The following is a 19,251-nucleotide window of genomic DNA, read 5'->3' on the forward strand; positions in this document are numbered from 1 at the left end:
TATAAAATTAAATCTATTCTAGGTGGTCATTAATTCAACACTTATTTGAGTATTTGTTATGTGGCAGACTGTGCTAGTTTCAGATATAAAATAGTGGATAATAAGATACTGTCCCTATCCAAAGGAACTTTTTAAAGTTTTAATGCAATTCAGTGCAATAAATGCAATGATAGAACTTCTATGGAAGCAGACAATAGTGTCACACATGCAAGTCAAGAGAGGCTTCTCAAAGGGGCACGATTTTTAAACGAGGAACAGGAATTAGACTGGGCTTCCCCAATTGGGGGGGAGGAAGAGTGAAAGAAATGGGCAGAGAGAAGATGTGGCTCAAACTATGACTGTGGAATTAAGGGAATTAGGGAATGGATTCGAGAAGAAGGATGGTGAATCAATAGGAAAGGGGAGAGGGAAGAATCAAGGATCTCTCTAGTTTCAGGTTTGAGGCACCTGGGTGGGTGTTACTATCATTCATCAAGATGAAGAATAGAGAAGTAGGAACATGGAATCTCATTTCACTTGTTTCCCAAATTCCCTGCAAAAACTGTTCAGCTTACCATCCTCCCCCCACAAGAACAGAGCACAAAAAAGTATGTTGGAACTTTGATTCCCTGTTAAAGGCTGAATAATCCAAAGATTATTAAGATTCTTATGATAACGTCATACTTTACGATATATCTGAAGATTAGATTACATGCAATAAAAAGTTTGCATTTGTATGATAGTATTCCTCCTGAGATCTTCAGAAATGGTATCTATGGCACTAATAAGCCTACAAAGGGCAAAGGTTTATGTCATAAGAAGCTGACAGTAGACATTTCACAAGTCATTTTGACATTTAGTTTTTCTTCTACCTGTATGCCAGAATTAGTTTATCTCTAAATGAGGATTAAGAAAAAAAATTTCAAACCATCAAAAACCATGAGGAAGTTAGAAGTTGAAGACAGGGAAAATAATTTGTATAGAGGCTTTCAAAGGGAAAAAGTAACAAAATTCCCTAAAATGTCTTTCCTACTATGATATTACTAAGCTGCAATACTGATTCACATGAATTTTTAAAATAATATACAGTTATCCCCCCTTATTTGCCGGGGATACATTCCAAGACTTCCCAGTGGATGCCTGAAACTGGGGATAGTACTGAATTCTACATACACTATGTTTTTTCCTATGCATACGTACATATGATCAAGTTTAATTTACAAATTAGGCACAGTAAAAGATTAAAAAATTAAGAATAAAATAGAACAATTATAACAATACACTATAATAAAAGTTATGTGAATGTGTTCTCTCAAAATATCTTATTGTACTATACTCACCCTTCTTTTTGCAATGATGTGAGATGATACAATGCCTATGTGATCAGATGAAGTGAGGTGAATGACATAGATATTGTGACATAGCATTAGGCTATTATAAGGATTAGTTGAACATAAGCACTGCCATACAGGGACAGTACACCTGATAACCATCATGGCTACTAAGTGACAGGGAGCAGGGAGCTTATACAGTGTGAGAGTTCATCACACTACTCAGAACGGCACACAGTGTAAAACTTATGAATCATTTATTTCTGGAATTTTCCATTTAATATTTTCAGACTGTGGTTGACTGTAGGCAACTGAAACCATGGAAGCAAAACTGCAGATAAGGGGCACTATTGTATTCAATTTCAGTTTCCAAGGTTTGTACATTTCATTGTAAATAATCAACAGGTGGCAGCACATACTGTTCTTAAGCAAAGTTTCAATCTGCAAAAGATGGGTTCCTGAGAAGTTGTGTACAAATCAAGCTGTTGTAAACTGAATTCTGTTTTTATCATTTCAGAACTCCTTTCTTAATTGCTGATTGGTCTGCAATAAACAATGGCTTCTAAAGTTTAAAGTTTTCCCTTAGCCTCTGTAAATTAACAAGCCAACAGTTAAATGCATCAGAAAGTTTTCCCATTAATCCTTTTCTTATGTGAATAATTCCCACTCCTGATGTATTTCATCTGTTTCAGGTACATTCGAATATATGTATATTAAGCTAGGGTAGGGGTGCATCCTGCATTTCATTGTTGTTCATAGAAAAAAATCTGAAATGTATTAACAGACGAATGGAACAAATGCTAAGAAACCACAATGTATCATTTGTGGGGCTCTTGACCCTCAGCATGGTGCTTACTTGCTGACTGCACATGTTCCTCCAAAGGTGGTTCATCTGCTCCCTGAACTGAAGCATATCCAGATGATGCAGTCTCACTGCGATTATCCTCTTCATGAGGAGAGGCACTATTAGATGTTTCATTGGATACAGGGACTTGTAAAGATACTGATCCATCTTCAATATCCACCTTTGGAAAGCATTTGAACAAATTAAAAGACTCTCAGAGTACATGCTTTTCTTTGACATATCATAGAAAGTTTATTCTTAGGTGACTTATTACAGCAATGCTTTTAGCCTTTTAAACCTATAGTTCCTTTTAATAATCACAAAAATCTCTTGCTGGTCCCAGCCAGAGCAGTTGGAGTAACTGGGTCCATCAGTGGGCAAAGGGTGTTATAAGCAGATTGTCATCACACCTGACATATTCATCTGAGTGATCCTAGTACTTTATAATACAATGCCAGGTACAAGGTAGGCAATAAAAAAAATCCCATGCTGTTCCTGGGGGAACTGAGAATTACTGTATTCTTTTTTGAAAATATATGTTTTTATTGATTTTAGAGAGAGAGGAAGGGAGAAGGATAGAGAGATAGAAACATCAATGATAAGGGAGAAACATGGATCGGCTGCCACCTGCACATCACCTACTGGGTATCTATATATCTCTTCAAATCAGGAAGATTTGGTTGAGCTTGACTTTCTGCTGTGTTTACTGTGGAAGAGGTAGTTTGTGGGGTTTTTTTCCATTTACCAAATATAGTTATAATTTATTACTTTCTTAAACTATACATGCTCATTTAACTACAAGTTTGGTTGCTACGGAATAGTAAGACATTAAAAATGAGAAAGGGGTATCAGAAGCCAATTGGTAGTTTATAAGGTCATTGCTTCAAATTCTGACCAAAAAATAAGTACATTTGAAGAAAGGGGGGGAGACAGAAAATGGAGGTGGTCCAACATGGCACCGTACTGTCACTATGATATAAATAGGTCCAACTTTTGGTATACATTGTAAGTCTAGCACACTACATAGCTAAAAAATAAGGATGTTATTCTCCTGAAGGCCCAGATACATAAACAATACATTGCTTGAGTTCCTTCATATAAATAGTTTAGGAATGTTTACCTCAATTCCCAAAGCTTTGAGTATATCACATTTGCACATGGGACAAGTCCTATGTTCTAACAGCCATGGATCGACACATGTCTTATGGAAAATATGGCTAATGAAGGAAAAAACAAATAATTTATCAGTTGTGAAATAGCAACAACACTTTACCTAATATACTGACAGGTTACCCTGTAATTTCACTTAGTCTTTTAACAGATGCTTTTTTAACTTTTAAACACACTATTAAAGCAGCAATTTTCAACCTTTTTCATCTCATGGCACGCATAAACTAATTACTAAAATTCTGTGGCACACCAAAAAATATATATTTTTTGCCAATCTCACAAAAAATTAGTAATTTTGATTCATTCATACCAGATGGCTATTGTGTTGACTGTTGCCTTTTTTTTATTCAACAGTCTAAGGGAAAAGAGGTCAGTGCCTCTGACTGAATCAAGTATTGCATGTTTTAAAAATTCTTGCAGCACACGGATTGAAAATAGCTGTATTATAGCAAAAATACTGAGAAGGAGCCACAGAAGCAAAATTTGGAAATTTCATAATATAGTATTTTGTAATATAAAAGCCTTATTACTCTAACATCAAAAGACATAATAGTTTTAGTACTCATTACTTGAAAAATGGCTAAGACGCTGCTGTCCTAAGACTTTGTTCAGTATTTCAGATCTTAATTATCTTGTCATTCCCTAACTGTAAAATGGTACAGCTGGTCATTCCCAATAATACAGTACAATATAGTATTGAGTACAACATAGTACTGATTCTTTAGTCAATGTGATACATTCCTAGAGCACCACTTTTTACTAGCTAAAAGAAAGAGTGTTAAGAACAACTTTCAGGAGAGGGATAATAAAAACCCCAAGAATGAATTCTTCCAAACAGGTGATAATAAGTTGATTTTATGTTTTTTCCTTAATAGGATTGTTAGAATGAATTTACATAATCCAGTATATAGATATAATTGTGGTGCTGACTAGGTTCTCAGTTTTATATGGAACTAGTTTCCAAGTTTCACCAAATTCTGGAAACTATATAATTAGCCTTATACCAATTTTGATATTAAAAATAAAGCATTCTCCTACATTTAAATGAAAATAACAAAATAAATACTTTATTTACATCAATTTGGAGACATTCAAAGTAGTTTCCCCCATTACAGTAATTTTTGTAGATCAGCTATTCTTACTGATGATATAAATGAAAATCAAACTTACTTGCAGGTTAAGATGCGTACTAAGTCATTTGGTTTATACAGTTCAATACACACAGCACAACTATCTCCATCAGGACCAATTTCCTATGAGCAAATAGTTATTGTTACTCTAATGGATAAGAAACAATACATTAAACTACAGAGCAAATTCAGAACATACATGCATTTAAACTGCATAAATTCGTATAGAAGGAGGAATATCATATCACTAAGTGACTATGTTTTATTAAGCAATTTAAAATGATTTAGACTTAATTAGAATCTGAAAAAAAGTCAAACTGATATAAACAGGGAATAGAAAAGTGGTTGCCAGGGGCTGAGTGTGTAAGAAATAGGGAGAAGTTGGTAAAAGGATAAAAACTTTCAGCTATAAGGTCTGAGGATCTAATGTAAAACATGGTTACTACAGTTGATAACACTGCATTACATAATTGAAATTTAAAATAAAATTATTTAGACTTAAAAATGTAAAAGAATAAAGTCATCTAAAAGGGGACTAACACTTGATCATGCCACCACAATCAAAACATAAGCTAGTTCTATTACCTCAACAAATTCCTCTGTACCCCTTTGTAGTTTCCTTTTATCCCACCCTCTAGCAGCCACTGATCTGTTTTTAGTTCCTTTACTTTTGGCTTTTCCAGAAGTTCATATAAAAGGACTCCTACATTTAAGCCTGGCTTCTTTCACTTAACATAATGCATTTGAGATTCCTCCATATTGTTGTGTGTATTGGTAGGGGCCCCTCCCTTTATATTGCTAAATAGTATTCCAGGATATAGATGTACCACAGTTGTTTATCCATTCACCAACTGAAGGATATTTGGGCTCTTTCCCATTTTTGGTAATTATTAATAAAGCTAAAGAACTGTGTATAAGTTTTTATGTGAACACATTTTTTTTCTCCTCTAGGGTACATAGTAGTGAAATTGCTGGGTTATTTGCAAAGTATATATTTGACTTCATAAAGAACTGTCCAACTGTTTTCCAAACTGGCTGTACATTGCATTCTCACCAGTAAATGCATGAGCGTTCCAGTTTTTCCACATCTTGGCCAGCTCTTGGTATTGTCAAGTTGTATTGCTTTTAGGCATTCTAATGAATGTGCTGTGGTTTTTATTTGCATTTCCCTAATGACTAAAGATGTTGAGCATCTTTTTACGTGCTTTTTTGCCATACTATATATTCTGTGGTAAAATGTCTGTTTTGCCCATTTTTCACTAGGTTGCTTGTTTTTTACTGTTAAGTCTTATGAGTTCTTTATAGATTCTGAATACAGCACTTCATCAGATATGGGACTTGCAAATATTTTCTTCCAGTGTATTGCTTGTCTTTTCATTCTCTTAACGGTGTCTTTCAAAGAGCAAAAATTCTTAATTTTGACAGAGTTAAATTTCTATTTTTTTTCTTTAATGGACATGTTTTTGGTATCACATCTAAGTAATCTTTGCCTAACCCAAGTCATGAAGATATTTTTCTCTGAAGTTTCCCTCTAACATTTTCCTAGTTCTAGGTTTTATATTTAGGCCTGTGATCTACTTTGAGTTAATTTTCACAAAGGGTATAAAGTATGAATTGAGGTTCATTTTTTTTTGCATATGGATATTCAATCATTGCATATGGAGAGCCAACAATTGGCTATTTTTTCTTCATTGAATTGCCTTTGTACCTTTGTTAAAATCAATTAGCCATATATGTGTTGGTCTATTTCTGGACTTTTATATTTCATTGATTTAAATAATGATCCCACTTCTAGGAATATATCCTAAGAAACCCAAAATACCAATCAGAAAAAATTTCTGCATCCCTATGTTCATAGCAGCTCAATTTACAATAGCTAAGATCTGGAAACAGCCCAAATGCCCATCAGTAGATGAGTGGAAAAATAAGCTGTGGCACATTTACACCATGGAATACTAGGCAGCTATAAAAAAGAAGGATCTCTTACCCTTTGGGACAGCATGGATGGAACTGGAGAGTATTATGCTAAGTGGAATAAGCCAGTCAGATAAAGACAAATATCACATGATCTCACTCATATGTGAAATATAATGAACAAAATAAACTGATGAACAAAACAGATCCAGAGACATAGGAGCATGGGACAGACTGACGAATCTCAGATGGAAGGCAAGGGGTGGGGGAGGGGGAAGAGACTGATCAAAGAACTTATATGCATATATGCATAACCCATGGACACAGACAATAGTGCAGAGAAGGCCTGGGGGGTATGTGGGGGCAGATGCTGGGTGGAGGATATCAATGGGGGGGAAAAAGTGGACATCTGTAATACTTTCAACAATAAAGATAAATAAATAAATAAAGATCTCACATGATCTCACTTGTATATGGAATCTAATGAACAAAATAAACTGATGAACAAAATAGATCCAGAGACACTGAAGCATACCACAGACTGACATATTTCAGAGGGAAGGGGGGGCCATGAAGAGATTAACCAAAGAATTTATATGCATATATGCATAATTTATGGACAGACAATAGCTTGGGGAAAGCCTGGAGAGGGGGCAGGAGCAGGGTGGAGGGGATCATTGGGGGGGAAAAGGGGGACATCTGTAATACTTTCTTTTTTTAATCCTCACCAAAGGATATTTTTTCCATTGTTATTTTAGACAGAGAGGGAGAGAGGGAGGGAGGGAGGGAGGAAGGGAGAGGGAGAGGGAGAGGGAGGGGGAGAGAAAGAAGGAGGAAGAGAAACATTTAAGTGAGAGAGACACATCAATTGGTTGCCTCCACACATGCCTCTGACTGGGGCCAAGGGATTGAACTTGCAACCCAGGTATGTACCCTTTACTGGGAATCAAATCTGAGATCCTTCTGGGGGTGCGGGGAGGAGCGTGACTCTCCAACCACTGAGCCACACTGGCCAGGGCAGTTCTTGTAATACTTTCAACAATAAAGATAATTTATTTTTTTTAAAAAAAGATCTCTCCTTTCTCCAATACCACAAAATCTTTACTGTAGTGTTAAAGTAATTCTTCAAATCTGGTAATGTGAGTCATCCAAATTTGTTCTTTATAAAAATTGTTTTGGTTATTGTAGTTCTTTTGCTTTTCCTTATAAGCCTAGAATCAACTTGTCAACTTCTACAAAAGATCCAACTAGGATTTTGATTAAAACTGCATTGAATCCATAGATTAGTTTTGGGGAGGGGATTGACATTTTGATAACAATGAGTCTTCTGACCCATGCACATTTATTTAGGTCTTCCTTGATTTCTTTTTTTCTTTTGTGTTTTGCAGTTATCAGAATATAGATCTTGTACATATTTTGTAAGAGTTATACCTTAGTATTTAATGGTTTTGGTGCTATTATAAATGGTATTTTTTTCTGTTTATCACTTCACTTACTACAACATGCTGAGCTATGCCATGAAATTTATGCAACTTCCCACTCTGTCCACACACCCTACACTACTTATGAAAAATTGGTATAACATTAAAGGCCACGTCCACACATCAGCACAGATCTTACTTACTGTTAAGCTTAAACTTGTGGCTGTAGTTGCTATCACTCTATCATCCTGATCTCACCAACCAACAGGCCACATATACACTTTCATACTGTAGCTGATTTAAAATGAAGAGCAGCAGAAGTAACATAACATGACATAGCATAGAGAAAACCTTATAGATGATTAGTCCAACATGCTCATTTTTCAAACTTGTGCTGCCCAATATGGTAGCCACTAGCCATATGTGACTGTTGACCCCTGGGAATGTGGCTAATTTGAACTGAAATGTGCCATAAGTATAAAATATACACTAGATGTTGAAGACTTAGTAAAATATAAATGTAAAGTATTGCATTAATAATTATGTATTGATTACATGTTGAAATGATTATATTTTAGATATGTTATATTAGACATTAAATAATTTGCTTTTTAAAAACTTTTTTAATGTGGCTACTAGAAAATTTATTCATTTTTATTTTTATTTTTATTTTATTGAGTTGGTAATTTTTACATCAATAAGTTCTATAGATATTTTTGAAACTCATTTTATACATTGATGGTAGTTTTCAACTGTCCTAAATCTGAACCTACCTTTTCAAGGAAAGTTATATTGAAACACTGTATTATTTTACTGTTGTTGCTATAACAAATTACTATTACTTAAAGGTTTAAAATAATACAAATTTATTCTCTCATTATCTTGGAAATCATAATTAAAAAAATCAAGGTGTTGGCAGGACTGTGCTACTTCTGAAGGCTTCAGGGTAATATACCTTTCCTTACCTTTTCCAGATTCTAGAGGCTGTCTACATTCCTTGGCTCATGGCTGCTTTCTTGTGTCACTCCAACCTCATTTCCATTGTCAAAATTCATACTGTACTGTAGTCAAATCTCCCCCTTTCTCCCTCTAACAATGATACTGTGATTATATTTAGAATCCACCTGGATAATCCAGAATAATCTCCCCATTTTAAGATCCTTCCTTAATTTAATCAGACCTGCAAAGTCCTTTTGGCCATATAAAGTAACATTCACAGGTTCTAGGGATTAGAACCTAGATAACTTTGGGGAACATTATTCAGCCGATCTACAACATTGAATAAATTTTTAAAAGTCAGTAAGATTTACAAATTCCAATGAGAAGACTACTTTGGAAGAATGTTTAGCTTTAGCAATGGTTTGCTAAGCATTGCTTTAAAACAAAAAGCATTTTCAAGTCATAAATGTACCTTGTCTCCTTGTTTCAGTGTACGGAGTTGAAGCCTTCCAATAGCTTTTTTAGCATCTGCCTTTAATTGTCTCTGTAATAAAAAAGAATAGGTATTACAAAAACTATTTTAAAAATACAATGATAAAGTTAGAGAGGATTAACAAATATTTATTCAGTTAAATGTATTTTAAAAGATAAAACTTAATTAACCATAATAATTGTCCTACTTATCTGATAGCAGGCAGGATTTTTTAAATTACTGAAACTTTTCACTTATTATGGATTAGGAAAAAAAAGACTATTTATAATCACGACTGTCTTGTAAGGAGGGTGGCTTCTGAGAGTGGTAGGCCTGTTTTTTCCCTGAGCATATACCTACATGAGTCTAGGCATGCAAAGACAAGCCCCAGGCTCACTCAGGGAATAAGGACTAAAATGTTACACATAATTGAATCAGAAGTAAAGCTGGGATATAGGAGGAAATCTGAGAGTTTGGGGAAAGATAAGAGAGTAATCAATGAGAAAGTCTCCCTCTATGTGAGGTGAACTGTCCAAAGAAAAAATATCCCAGGTGGTATGATTTATTTGGTGTTAATCTGAAGTTATTTGTGACGCTGCAAAAAGATCTTCTGTCCCTTTCATTAAAATCTGCCTCGTATACAAATGCCTCAAGTGAATATATGTGTAAATTGAAGAAGAGGCCAGTTGTCACACCTGAATGGATGCTGTGTGGAGTAGAGAGATAGCATGTGCAGCATGGTAAGATAATAAGCAATATTCCTATTTTGAACTGCAAAATGAACAAACTTAATAGAAACTTAGCAAAATGTAGCCACCTAGAACCAGAGGTCATTGTGAGAATATAAACAGTTTTCTCATTCCCATATATGTATCTCCATCCCCAGCAGGGAGACCTACGTCTGGCATTTATGTTATAGAAAATTAGAGATAATTTAAGTATCTAGCATAATATCTGGCATACAGTAGACACTCAATAAAATGTTTACTAAATGAAAATATAAACTACTGTTAAAAATAAGCATAACAGATTCTTGTAACATGTTTATATATATCTGCAGCAAATGTATTTTGGGAGGAAATAATCCATGAATGTAGGTATGTGAAGAAACTCAATGCTCAAACCTACCTCCTATATATCATTTTGTGAAAGGTATTTGGCTTAATGCCAAGAAGATTACTAGTGTAACTATTTCTTTGCTGTCACAGGAACAGCAGACACTTCTCAGATTGTTACCTGACCAGCAAATATAACTTAATAGAAATAGTTAATAGGAAGGCCTAGTCCTCAGGAGTAAAGAGGTACTAATCAAGGCCCTTCATTCTCACTTTGGGACTTAATTGTAAGTTAACTCACAAGGAGAATTCTATGATTGCACTTTGAGCACAAATATTTTCCCTTCTATTTTTTTACCTGCATCATAAGTAAATAATACAGTGACAATGAAAGGAAGTACATTTAGGATCTTTAGAACTGGAAGAACTCTTAGAGTTCACTTAGCCTCACTTCTAATCTGATAGATAAGAAAACTGATGCCCAAGTAGAAAAACGCCTTACTCAAAATCTCTGAGTTGACTGTGTCAGTCCCAGAGACTGTTCCTTCCCAACATCAAGGTAGCTATCTTTTTTTTTTACCGTGGCTTGGAGCAGGAAGCTGGTACTACTTCCTTATATTTATATAATTATTTTATAAATTTAGAAATATTTTTATATCTGTTATCTCATTTAATCCTCACAACAACCTCCTAAAGGAGATAATATCATTTTAAAGATGAGCAAATAGATGCTTAGAAAAGTAAAAACAAAACAAAACAAAACCTCTTCCAAAAGGGCATGCTGCCTCTAAATGATAAAGCTATTACTGGAACTCTTCATATTCCAAGATCCCATTATAATACACCCATCCATGACTCAGTGACTTTTTGAAGATTTTCCCAATTCCTGGATTCTATGGTCTTTCAAATTGTTGTTAGTCCTTAAAGTGAACAAGCAGTATGCCAACAGGACCCTTGCCCTGGCCTAGACTTCCAAACATAACTGCGTAATTTCTTTTCATATAGATTATGAGCTATTTAGACACCAAGATCAGAAAAATGCAAATGATCAATAGAAGAGCCAAGAACAGAAAATGGGAAAAGAAAAACACGTAGTTGATAAGTCTCTGACAATCATTTTAGACTTTGTTGTCAGAGCACTTCTGATTTAGGCTTAAGCAACAAGCTCTAGGACATAATTAGATAACTGTACTCACAAGGAAGTGATAATCTCTAGTGTATTTACTTATTAAGTCTATACAGTCTTATTTCTTATTCCAAAATATTCAATTCAACACAGTATAAATGCCTGAATCTCCAGTGCTAGTGCTTACCAGTTTATTAAGAATGAATGCTAAATATATAACTTTTTATCCAAGAATAATGCAAATTAATTTGAGGGGTGGAATTGAAGGCAAGTTTTAAATGTAAAGTCCAAGTCTATGCCAATGCGAACATACATTAAGACTAATGCTAAAATAAAGTCAGGGATACAAAAATACAAGGCAAAACCCAAGACGCCAGGAGGTTCTAAGCATGGGACTTGATTATGAAGAATTTATAAAAGATTTGCAACACAGTAGAAACCAATATTTAACAAAACAGCCCTGGACTTTTAAAAAAATCCTTTAAAAGGAAATATGAATATTTCCAGTAACTCCTCCTGAACTTTTTATAAAGAAAACAAAAGTCATTTTTTTAAAATATGGATCTGAGCCAAGTGATTTTCGTAACAAGCACAAACTATTTTTGGAGCTTGAATGAAATTCACTTGCAAAACTGTGATTAGTACTCAAAATATTTCACTGTGACACTGATAGCAAGAGATTCCAAGATGCATTCATTCCTATAAAAACTGAAATATGAGAACATTATGACCAAGTAGTTTACATTACATACATATGCTTGGATAATATTATTTAAGTCAAATTTCTGGATGCTCAAATATGCCTCAACATTTAAAGACAATATGCCCAGCACAGCCGGTGTGGCTCAGTGGTTGAGTGTCATGGTTTGATTTCTGGTCAGGGCACACGCCTGGGTTGCTGGCTTGATCCCTGGTCGGGGGCATGCAGGAGGCAGCGGACAGATTATTCTTTTTCATCATTGATGTTTCTTTTTCTCTCTCTCCCTCTCTCTGAAATCAATAAAAAAAGATAATATGCCCCAAACTGTAATTTATATATTATTCCTTAAAAAAGACTATATCTACTTGGTTACACAACTTACACTGAGCACTTTTTCAATGCCTCTCCACCCTGTCAGAATTCTCTCCTACCCTATAAATTCCAATAGGACATTGTTTGTACCTCTTATCATATTCTGTAATTTTATTATTCATGTCCTTCTCTCCCACTAGATTGTTAGGACTGGGCCTTAATCAACAACAAAAAAAATTCCCATAGTGTCTAGTCAGTGCTCAAAGATTAGCTTCTAAATTTAGAAAATTAAAACAGATTTTCATGACTTTCTCATCCAAATCACAGTTTTATTCATTAAAAGCCTCTACTCCATTAAATTTAGGAAAAGGTTTAGAGAACATGCATTGGGCTCCTACCATGTGTCAGTTCAACACTAAGCTTAGTGTCATCTTGCTTAATCATTAACAATCTTATGGAATAGGTATTTTAATATCCAAATTTTATAAACAAGAAAAGGTACAGAAGCTTGACTAAAGTCCAGGCAGCTGGTTAGCTGCAGAGCTGTGATTCAATTCAAGCCCAAGTTCTAAATGGCTTTAAAGCCCATGATCTCTCCCCTACAGTACACTGCCTCCATTGTACCTTTAAAAGGCTTCACATTCCTTATGAAGAAAATAAATAAAATAAGAAAAAAGAAATCTCAAAGTCAGCTATTATTCAATCTTCAAATCCTTCCTAAATTGGCTACTTACTGAGATTTAGAGAACTCTTTTAAACAAGTATATTGTAACAACAGACTCCCTCCTCCTCCTCCCCCACCCTAAGAGATACCTGGTCTAAGAACATTTGGCAGTCGACTTGAAGACTGAGTCAAAGAAGCTTGGCTGTTGGCCAATTTTTTTTTAATGGAAGTTTAATGTCATTATTTTAGCTATTCAAAAGCTGTGATTGCTCTAATCACTGAAGAATCTCAGGTATATAGGTGTGTTTTTTTTGTTCTGATTGGGACTTTATTTGGGCTGAAAATGATATTTGGCCTGGTTCATTTGTGTATTTATATCCAATTAAGTAAAAACAGTGTTTCAGTCTGGTGATTTTTCAGTCTGGTTTTGGTCCCAAAGCATTCAGCTTTTAGCTTAACTGAAACCTACATGAAAACACTAGGCATGTAATCAAACCTAATTATTTGATAGGGGGACAGGGCCTGCAAAAGCAAGAAAGGAGGGTGGTCATAAGCAAACTAGATATTCCTGCACTTAAGTCACCACTTTCTAAAAATATATATTTTTAATTGATTTTTAGAGAGAGAGGAAGGGAGAGGGAGGGAGAGAAAGAAACATCGATGTGAGAGTGAAACACTGATAGGCTGCTTCCTGCACAGAGCGAAACATTGATCTGCTGCTTCCTGCATGAATAGGGAATTCAATTGTCCTGACCCAGAATTGAATTGGCAATCTTTTGGTGCACTGGACCCACACTGGCCAGGACTAGTCACCACTTTTTTAAAAGGATATTTTCATAAACATTTGGCTCAGAATTTATAAAACAGAATTCTTAAAATCAAGAACTATAGTAAAAGAATTTTCCCCCTCATATATTCCTGTGAGCAAAATCAATGTCTAAGTCATGAGGCTGTTTAGATCTATAAGAACTGAAACAAATCTATTTCTATTTTTTCCAATAAAAAACCTAAGCATAATATTTGAGTGAAAGTATCCCTAAAGGAAAGAGGAGGTAAAGGCAATAAAACAACTTCCCATAAGTCTATAGAACTCCTGAGATGGGGGTAAATAGGAGTCCAGACCACTTGCATGCAGACAATCACTGTGAACAATGTGAGGAAATGCACTGTTAGGAAAAGCAATAAGGAAAAGGGGACTTCATCCCTGCAGATAGGCTATGGCTCAGATTATAGCATTTTTCAAAGAAAGACAAGCAAAACCTTTAAAACTAGTGATAAAAATATAAAATTAGAGTAAGTAAATATGTAAAAATCCCAAGACCCATAGGAGCTTCCTTTTGTTCAGTGAGGTCAGAGAAAGACTATAAAACTAGGTCCAACTCAGACAAGAATTTGTTTAATTTGCTCTTCTTATACAAGAGCCAAAATAATGGTTTTGTAAAAGGCACTAATTAATTCTCAAATATATGCAGAAACAGATACATGCATACAAACACACCCACTATAAATGTGTATAGTATACTGATAGTGCAGGAAGACAGATGGTAAATCTTCCAGTTTATTTCACACACTACTAGTAGAGTAGAGAAAACTTAATGTAACCAGAAATATTTCAAATATTTTTTAGTCATGTTTTAAGTTCTAGGACAAATTTTAAGATAATAATGTAGCTTAGTTTTTCCTCCTCTGAGACCACACAGGAGTACTACCTCTTTGACAGTAAACTACAAGGACATGTGTGGCATATGTCTGTTCAGGGAGCAAATTTGAGTATCAGGGTCTGAGACTTGGATGGAGGGTTTGGTCGCTAGGTAATTTTGCTAGCAACTGGCCATGCTGCTGAAAATCAGGGCCTCAACAATGAAACCAGGTGCATATCATCAATCTTGATTGTTGTGTCAAGCAACCTTGACAAGCTGGTACAATATGATCCATTGCTCTAGGTGTCTATAAATACTATCAATCACCAACATAATGAACACTTTGAGTGCCACATTTCTGCAGTTGGCCAAGGGTCAATCATACATCCATTGGCAATTTGCAAGGAGTAAGCAACTAGATCTACTGTGTTCTCTCTCCTTACAAACCATCCACTTGTTCTTGGGTAAGGTCTTTTATTTTTATTTCATTTATTTTTTTAAATCCTCACTGAAGGATATTTTTTCCATTGCTTTTCAGAGAGAGTGGGAGGGAAACAGAGAGAAACATCATCATGGAAGAAAAACATTGATTCACTGCCTCCTGCACGCACCCCAACTGGGGCTGGGGATAGAGCCTGCAACCGAGGTACATGCCCTTGGCCAGAATCAAATCTGAGACTCTTCAGTCCGCAGGCTGACGCTCTAATCACTGAGCCAAACCAGGTAGGGCAGGTCAAGGTCTTTTAAATAACACAATAGTCATAGTTATTTGGGCTTTTACAGTTAGAACAGCATTTATACATGAGGTATAGGAAGAACAAGATAAGCATATGTAATTCTTTAGAAGCCAACAAAGGATAAAAATTCTTCCAGTCTATAAGACCATTTCACCTAGCACCCATTTTTGATAAAAACTCTCAGCAAAGTGGGAAGAGAGGGAACATATCTCAACATAATAAAGTCCATATATGACAGACCTACAGCCAACATCATACTCAATGGGCAAAAACTAAAACCATTTCCCTTAAAACCAAGAACAAGACAGGGTTGTCCGCTTTCACTATTCTTATTCAACATAGTACTGGAAGTCCTTGCCACAGCCATCAGACAGGAAGAAAACATAAAAGGTATACAAATTGGAAAGGAAGAAGTAAAACTCTCATTATTTGCAGATGACATGATACTGTACATAGAAAACCCTAAAGACTCTACCAAAGTACTACTAGATTTTATAAATGAATTTGGCAAGATAGCTGGATACAAAATTAACATCCAAAAATCGACAGCATTTTTATACACCAACAATGAACTCTCAGAAAGAGAATCTAAAAAAGCAATACCATTTACCATTGCAACTAAAAAAATAAGATACCTAGGAATAAACTTAACGAAGGATCTAAAAGACCTGTACTCGGAAAACTACAGGACACCGAAAGAAGAAACAGAGGAAGATATAAACAAGTGGAAGAATATACCGTGTTCATGGGTTGAAAGAATTAATATGATTAAAATGTCCGTACTACCCAAAGCAATTTATAGATTCAATGCAATTCCTATTAAAATACCAACAGCCATTTCACACAGCTAGAACAAATATTCCAAAAATTTCTGTGGAACCAAAAAAGACCCCAAATAGCCATAGCCATCTTGAGAAAGAAGAACAGAGTGGGAGGGATCACTATATCGGATATCAAACTATACCACAAAGCTATTATAATCAAAACAGCCTGGTATTGGTACAACAACAGACATATAGATCAGTGGAACAAAACAGAGACCTCAGAAATAGACCCACACCATTATGGTCAGTTAATATTTGACAAAGGAGGCAAGAGCATACACTGGAGTAGAGACAGTCTCTTCAATGAATGGTGCTGGTAAAATTGGACAGGTACATGCAAAAAAATGAAACTAGACCACCAACTTACACCATACACAAAAATAAACTCAAAATGGATAAAAGACTTAAATGTAAGTCGCAAAACCATAAAAATCCTGGAAGAAAACATAGGCAGTAAAGTCACAGACATCTCACATAGTGGAATTTTCACTGACACATCTCCTAGGGCAAGAGAAACTAAAGAAAAAATAAACAAATGAGACTACATCAAACTAAAAAGTTTCTGCACAGCAAAAGAAAACAGCCTCAAAATACAAAGGAACCCCAGGGTATGGGAGAACATATTTGCTAAGCATGAATCTGATAAGGGGCTAATCTCCAAAGTGTACAAAGAACTAATACAACTCAACAAGAGGAAGACAGATAATCCAATTAAAAAATGGGCAAAGGACTTGAATAGATACTTCTCCAAAGAGGACATACAGATGGCCAAGAGACATATGAAAAAATGCTCAGTGTCACTAATCATCAGAGAGATGTAGATTAAAACCACAATGAGGTACCACTTCACACCTGTCAGATTGGCTACCATCAAGAAATCAACAAATGACACGTGCTGGCAAGGATGTGGAAAAAGGGGAACCCTGGTCCACTGATGGTGGGAATTAAGACTGGTGCAGCCACTATGGAAAACAGTATGGAGATTCCTCAAAAAATTAAAAATGGAACTGCCTTTTGACCCAATCATCCCACTTCTAGGAATATATCCTAAGAAACCTGAAACACTAATCAGAAAGGATACATGCACCCCTATGTTCATAGCAGCGGAATTTACAATAGTTAAGATCTTGAAACAGCCCAAGTGCGTATCAGTAGATGAATGGATAAAAAAGCTGTGGGACATTTACATCATGGAATACTATGCAGCTGTAAAGAAGAAGGATCTTGTACCCTTTGGTACAGTATGGATGGACCTGGAGGATATTATGCTAAGTGAAATAAGCCAGGCAGAGAAAGACAAACATCACATGATCTCACTCATATGTGGAATCTAAAGAACTTAATAAACTGATGGACAGAACAGATTCAATGACATGGAAGCATGGATCAGACTGATGAATCTCAGAGGGAAGGATGGGGGCAGGTGAGTGGAGGGGGAGAGATTAACCAAAGAACTTATATGTATATATGCATAACCCAAGGACATAGATAATGGTGTGGTAAAGGATGGGGGAGGGGTGTTGAGGCAGGGTGGAATGGGTCAATGGGGAGAAAAAGGGACATCTGTAATATTTTGAGCAAAAATAAATAAATAAATAAATAAATAAATAAATAAATAAATAAAATATATGTAAGAAAAAAAAGACCATTTCACATATATTTATACTTATGTACCAATTTAACATCTGTTTCCTCCTTATCTATGGCCACTTGAAATCTGTGATAAACTGTGCACAGATATTTAATATAGAAATGCACTAAATCTATTTCTTCTTCATGCCAATCTCCATTATTATCACAACCTGGGGAGGTTTTAATTTCCCAATAATTTCATTATCATATGATTTATTCATTTAAGGTAGTTGAAACTTACCAACAATGCTAGTATCACACCATATTACAATATGGTTATAATACAGTTTGGTTTGGTTACAAAATAAATCAAGAAGTATCACAGGTTGCTTACTAAACCTTCCCAGAAGAATTTTTCTTTACCCACATATCAGATATTATTTTGTACAAATGTTACCACCAGTGGCAATGTTTCCATCATTTCTAGGTTCCATGGTAGCTGAAGACAACGTCAATCATATGCCTCAACTCATATTATGATATATTTATAAGTTCACATTGACTGTTGTGCAGCAATGCCGTCTCCACCTGGGGAATACACCCGTATCATTCAGCTTTATTCCTATTCCTAAATGCTAGTTCTATTTTGGTCCACCCTTTGGTCAAGATCAGTCAGAGATCAGCAATGTAATTTACAATTTCACCCAGAAAATTTCCGTAAATTTGGGGATCTGAATGTGTCTCAAAGATGCTCTAAGCTTCCATAGCTAAAAATAGAAAGCCATTACCCCAGGGCTACTTGTACCTCCATTTGCAGTAAAATAGTTAATAGACCCTGTTGGGTCAGAGTATATGCTCTTTCCCAGCCTTTTATATATATATATATATCTTTATTGATTTCAGAGGGAGGAAGGGAGAGGGAGAGAGAGAGATAGAAACATCAATGATGAGAGAGTCTTCACTGATCGTCTGCCTCCTGCACGCCCCCAACCAGGGATCAAGCCCGCAACCTGGGCATGTGCCCTGACCAGGAATCAAACTGCGATCTCCTACCCTAGGTTGATGCTCAACTGCTGAGCCACATCTGGCCGGGCTCTTCCCCAGTCTTGAGAGCTAGCATTCTCTAGCATTATGCATTGGGTCTGTATGATTGATTATATTATCAAGCTTTATCATCTGGATGGATTTTCATTCTATATTATCAAGCTTTTCCAAATGGATTCTCATTCTTTATCCTCCTCTTGGAAGATGATTTCTTCTAATCTGTTGTTATTTTAGAAAATAATTTATTTTCTTCTGAGAGTCACTCTTCATTAAAAGTAAATTCAGCTTGTTCCATTATACCTAGGCCAGCTTCTGTTTCACATAGAGCCCATTTTTGTTTCACTGGCCGATGTAAAATCGAATACATGCCTTGTTGC

At 35.5% G+C, this 19,251-nt stretch overlaps 1 protein-coding gene across 1 annotated transcript in view; it reads right to left on the reverse strand.

The window, feature by feature from the left end:
- Window positions 1-19,251, reverse strand: part of RNF128 (ring finger protein 128) — a 70,822-nt gene that overhangs the window by 6,846 nt on the left and 44,725 nt on the right. Inside the window, exons 3-6 of the mRNA XM_081125334.1 lie at window positions 9,201-9,272; window positions 4,495-4,577; window positions 3,275-3,371; window positions 2,167-2,335 (exon numbers count right to left, since the gene is read on the reverse strand). Of these exons, the coding sequence (XP_080981460.1) occupies window positions 2,167-2,335; window positions 3,275-3,371; window positions 4,495-4,577; window positions 9,201-9,272 (421 nt within the window). The remainder of the gene's footprint in view (window positions 1-2,166; window positions 2,336-3,274; window positions 3,372-4,494; window positions 4,578-9,200; window positions 9,273-19,251) is intronic.

Source organism: Miniopterus schreibersii, assembly GCF_964146895.1.
Source record: "Miniopterus schreibersii genome assembly, chromosome: X".
In the NCBI taxonomy this organism is placed as follows: domain Eukaryota; kingdom Metazoa; phylum Chordata; class Mammalia; order Chiroptera; family Miniopteridae; genus Miniopterus; species Miniopterus schreibersii.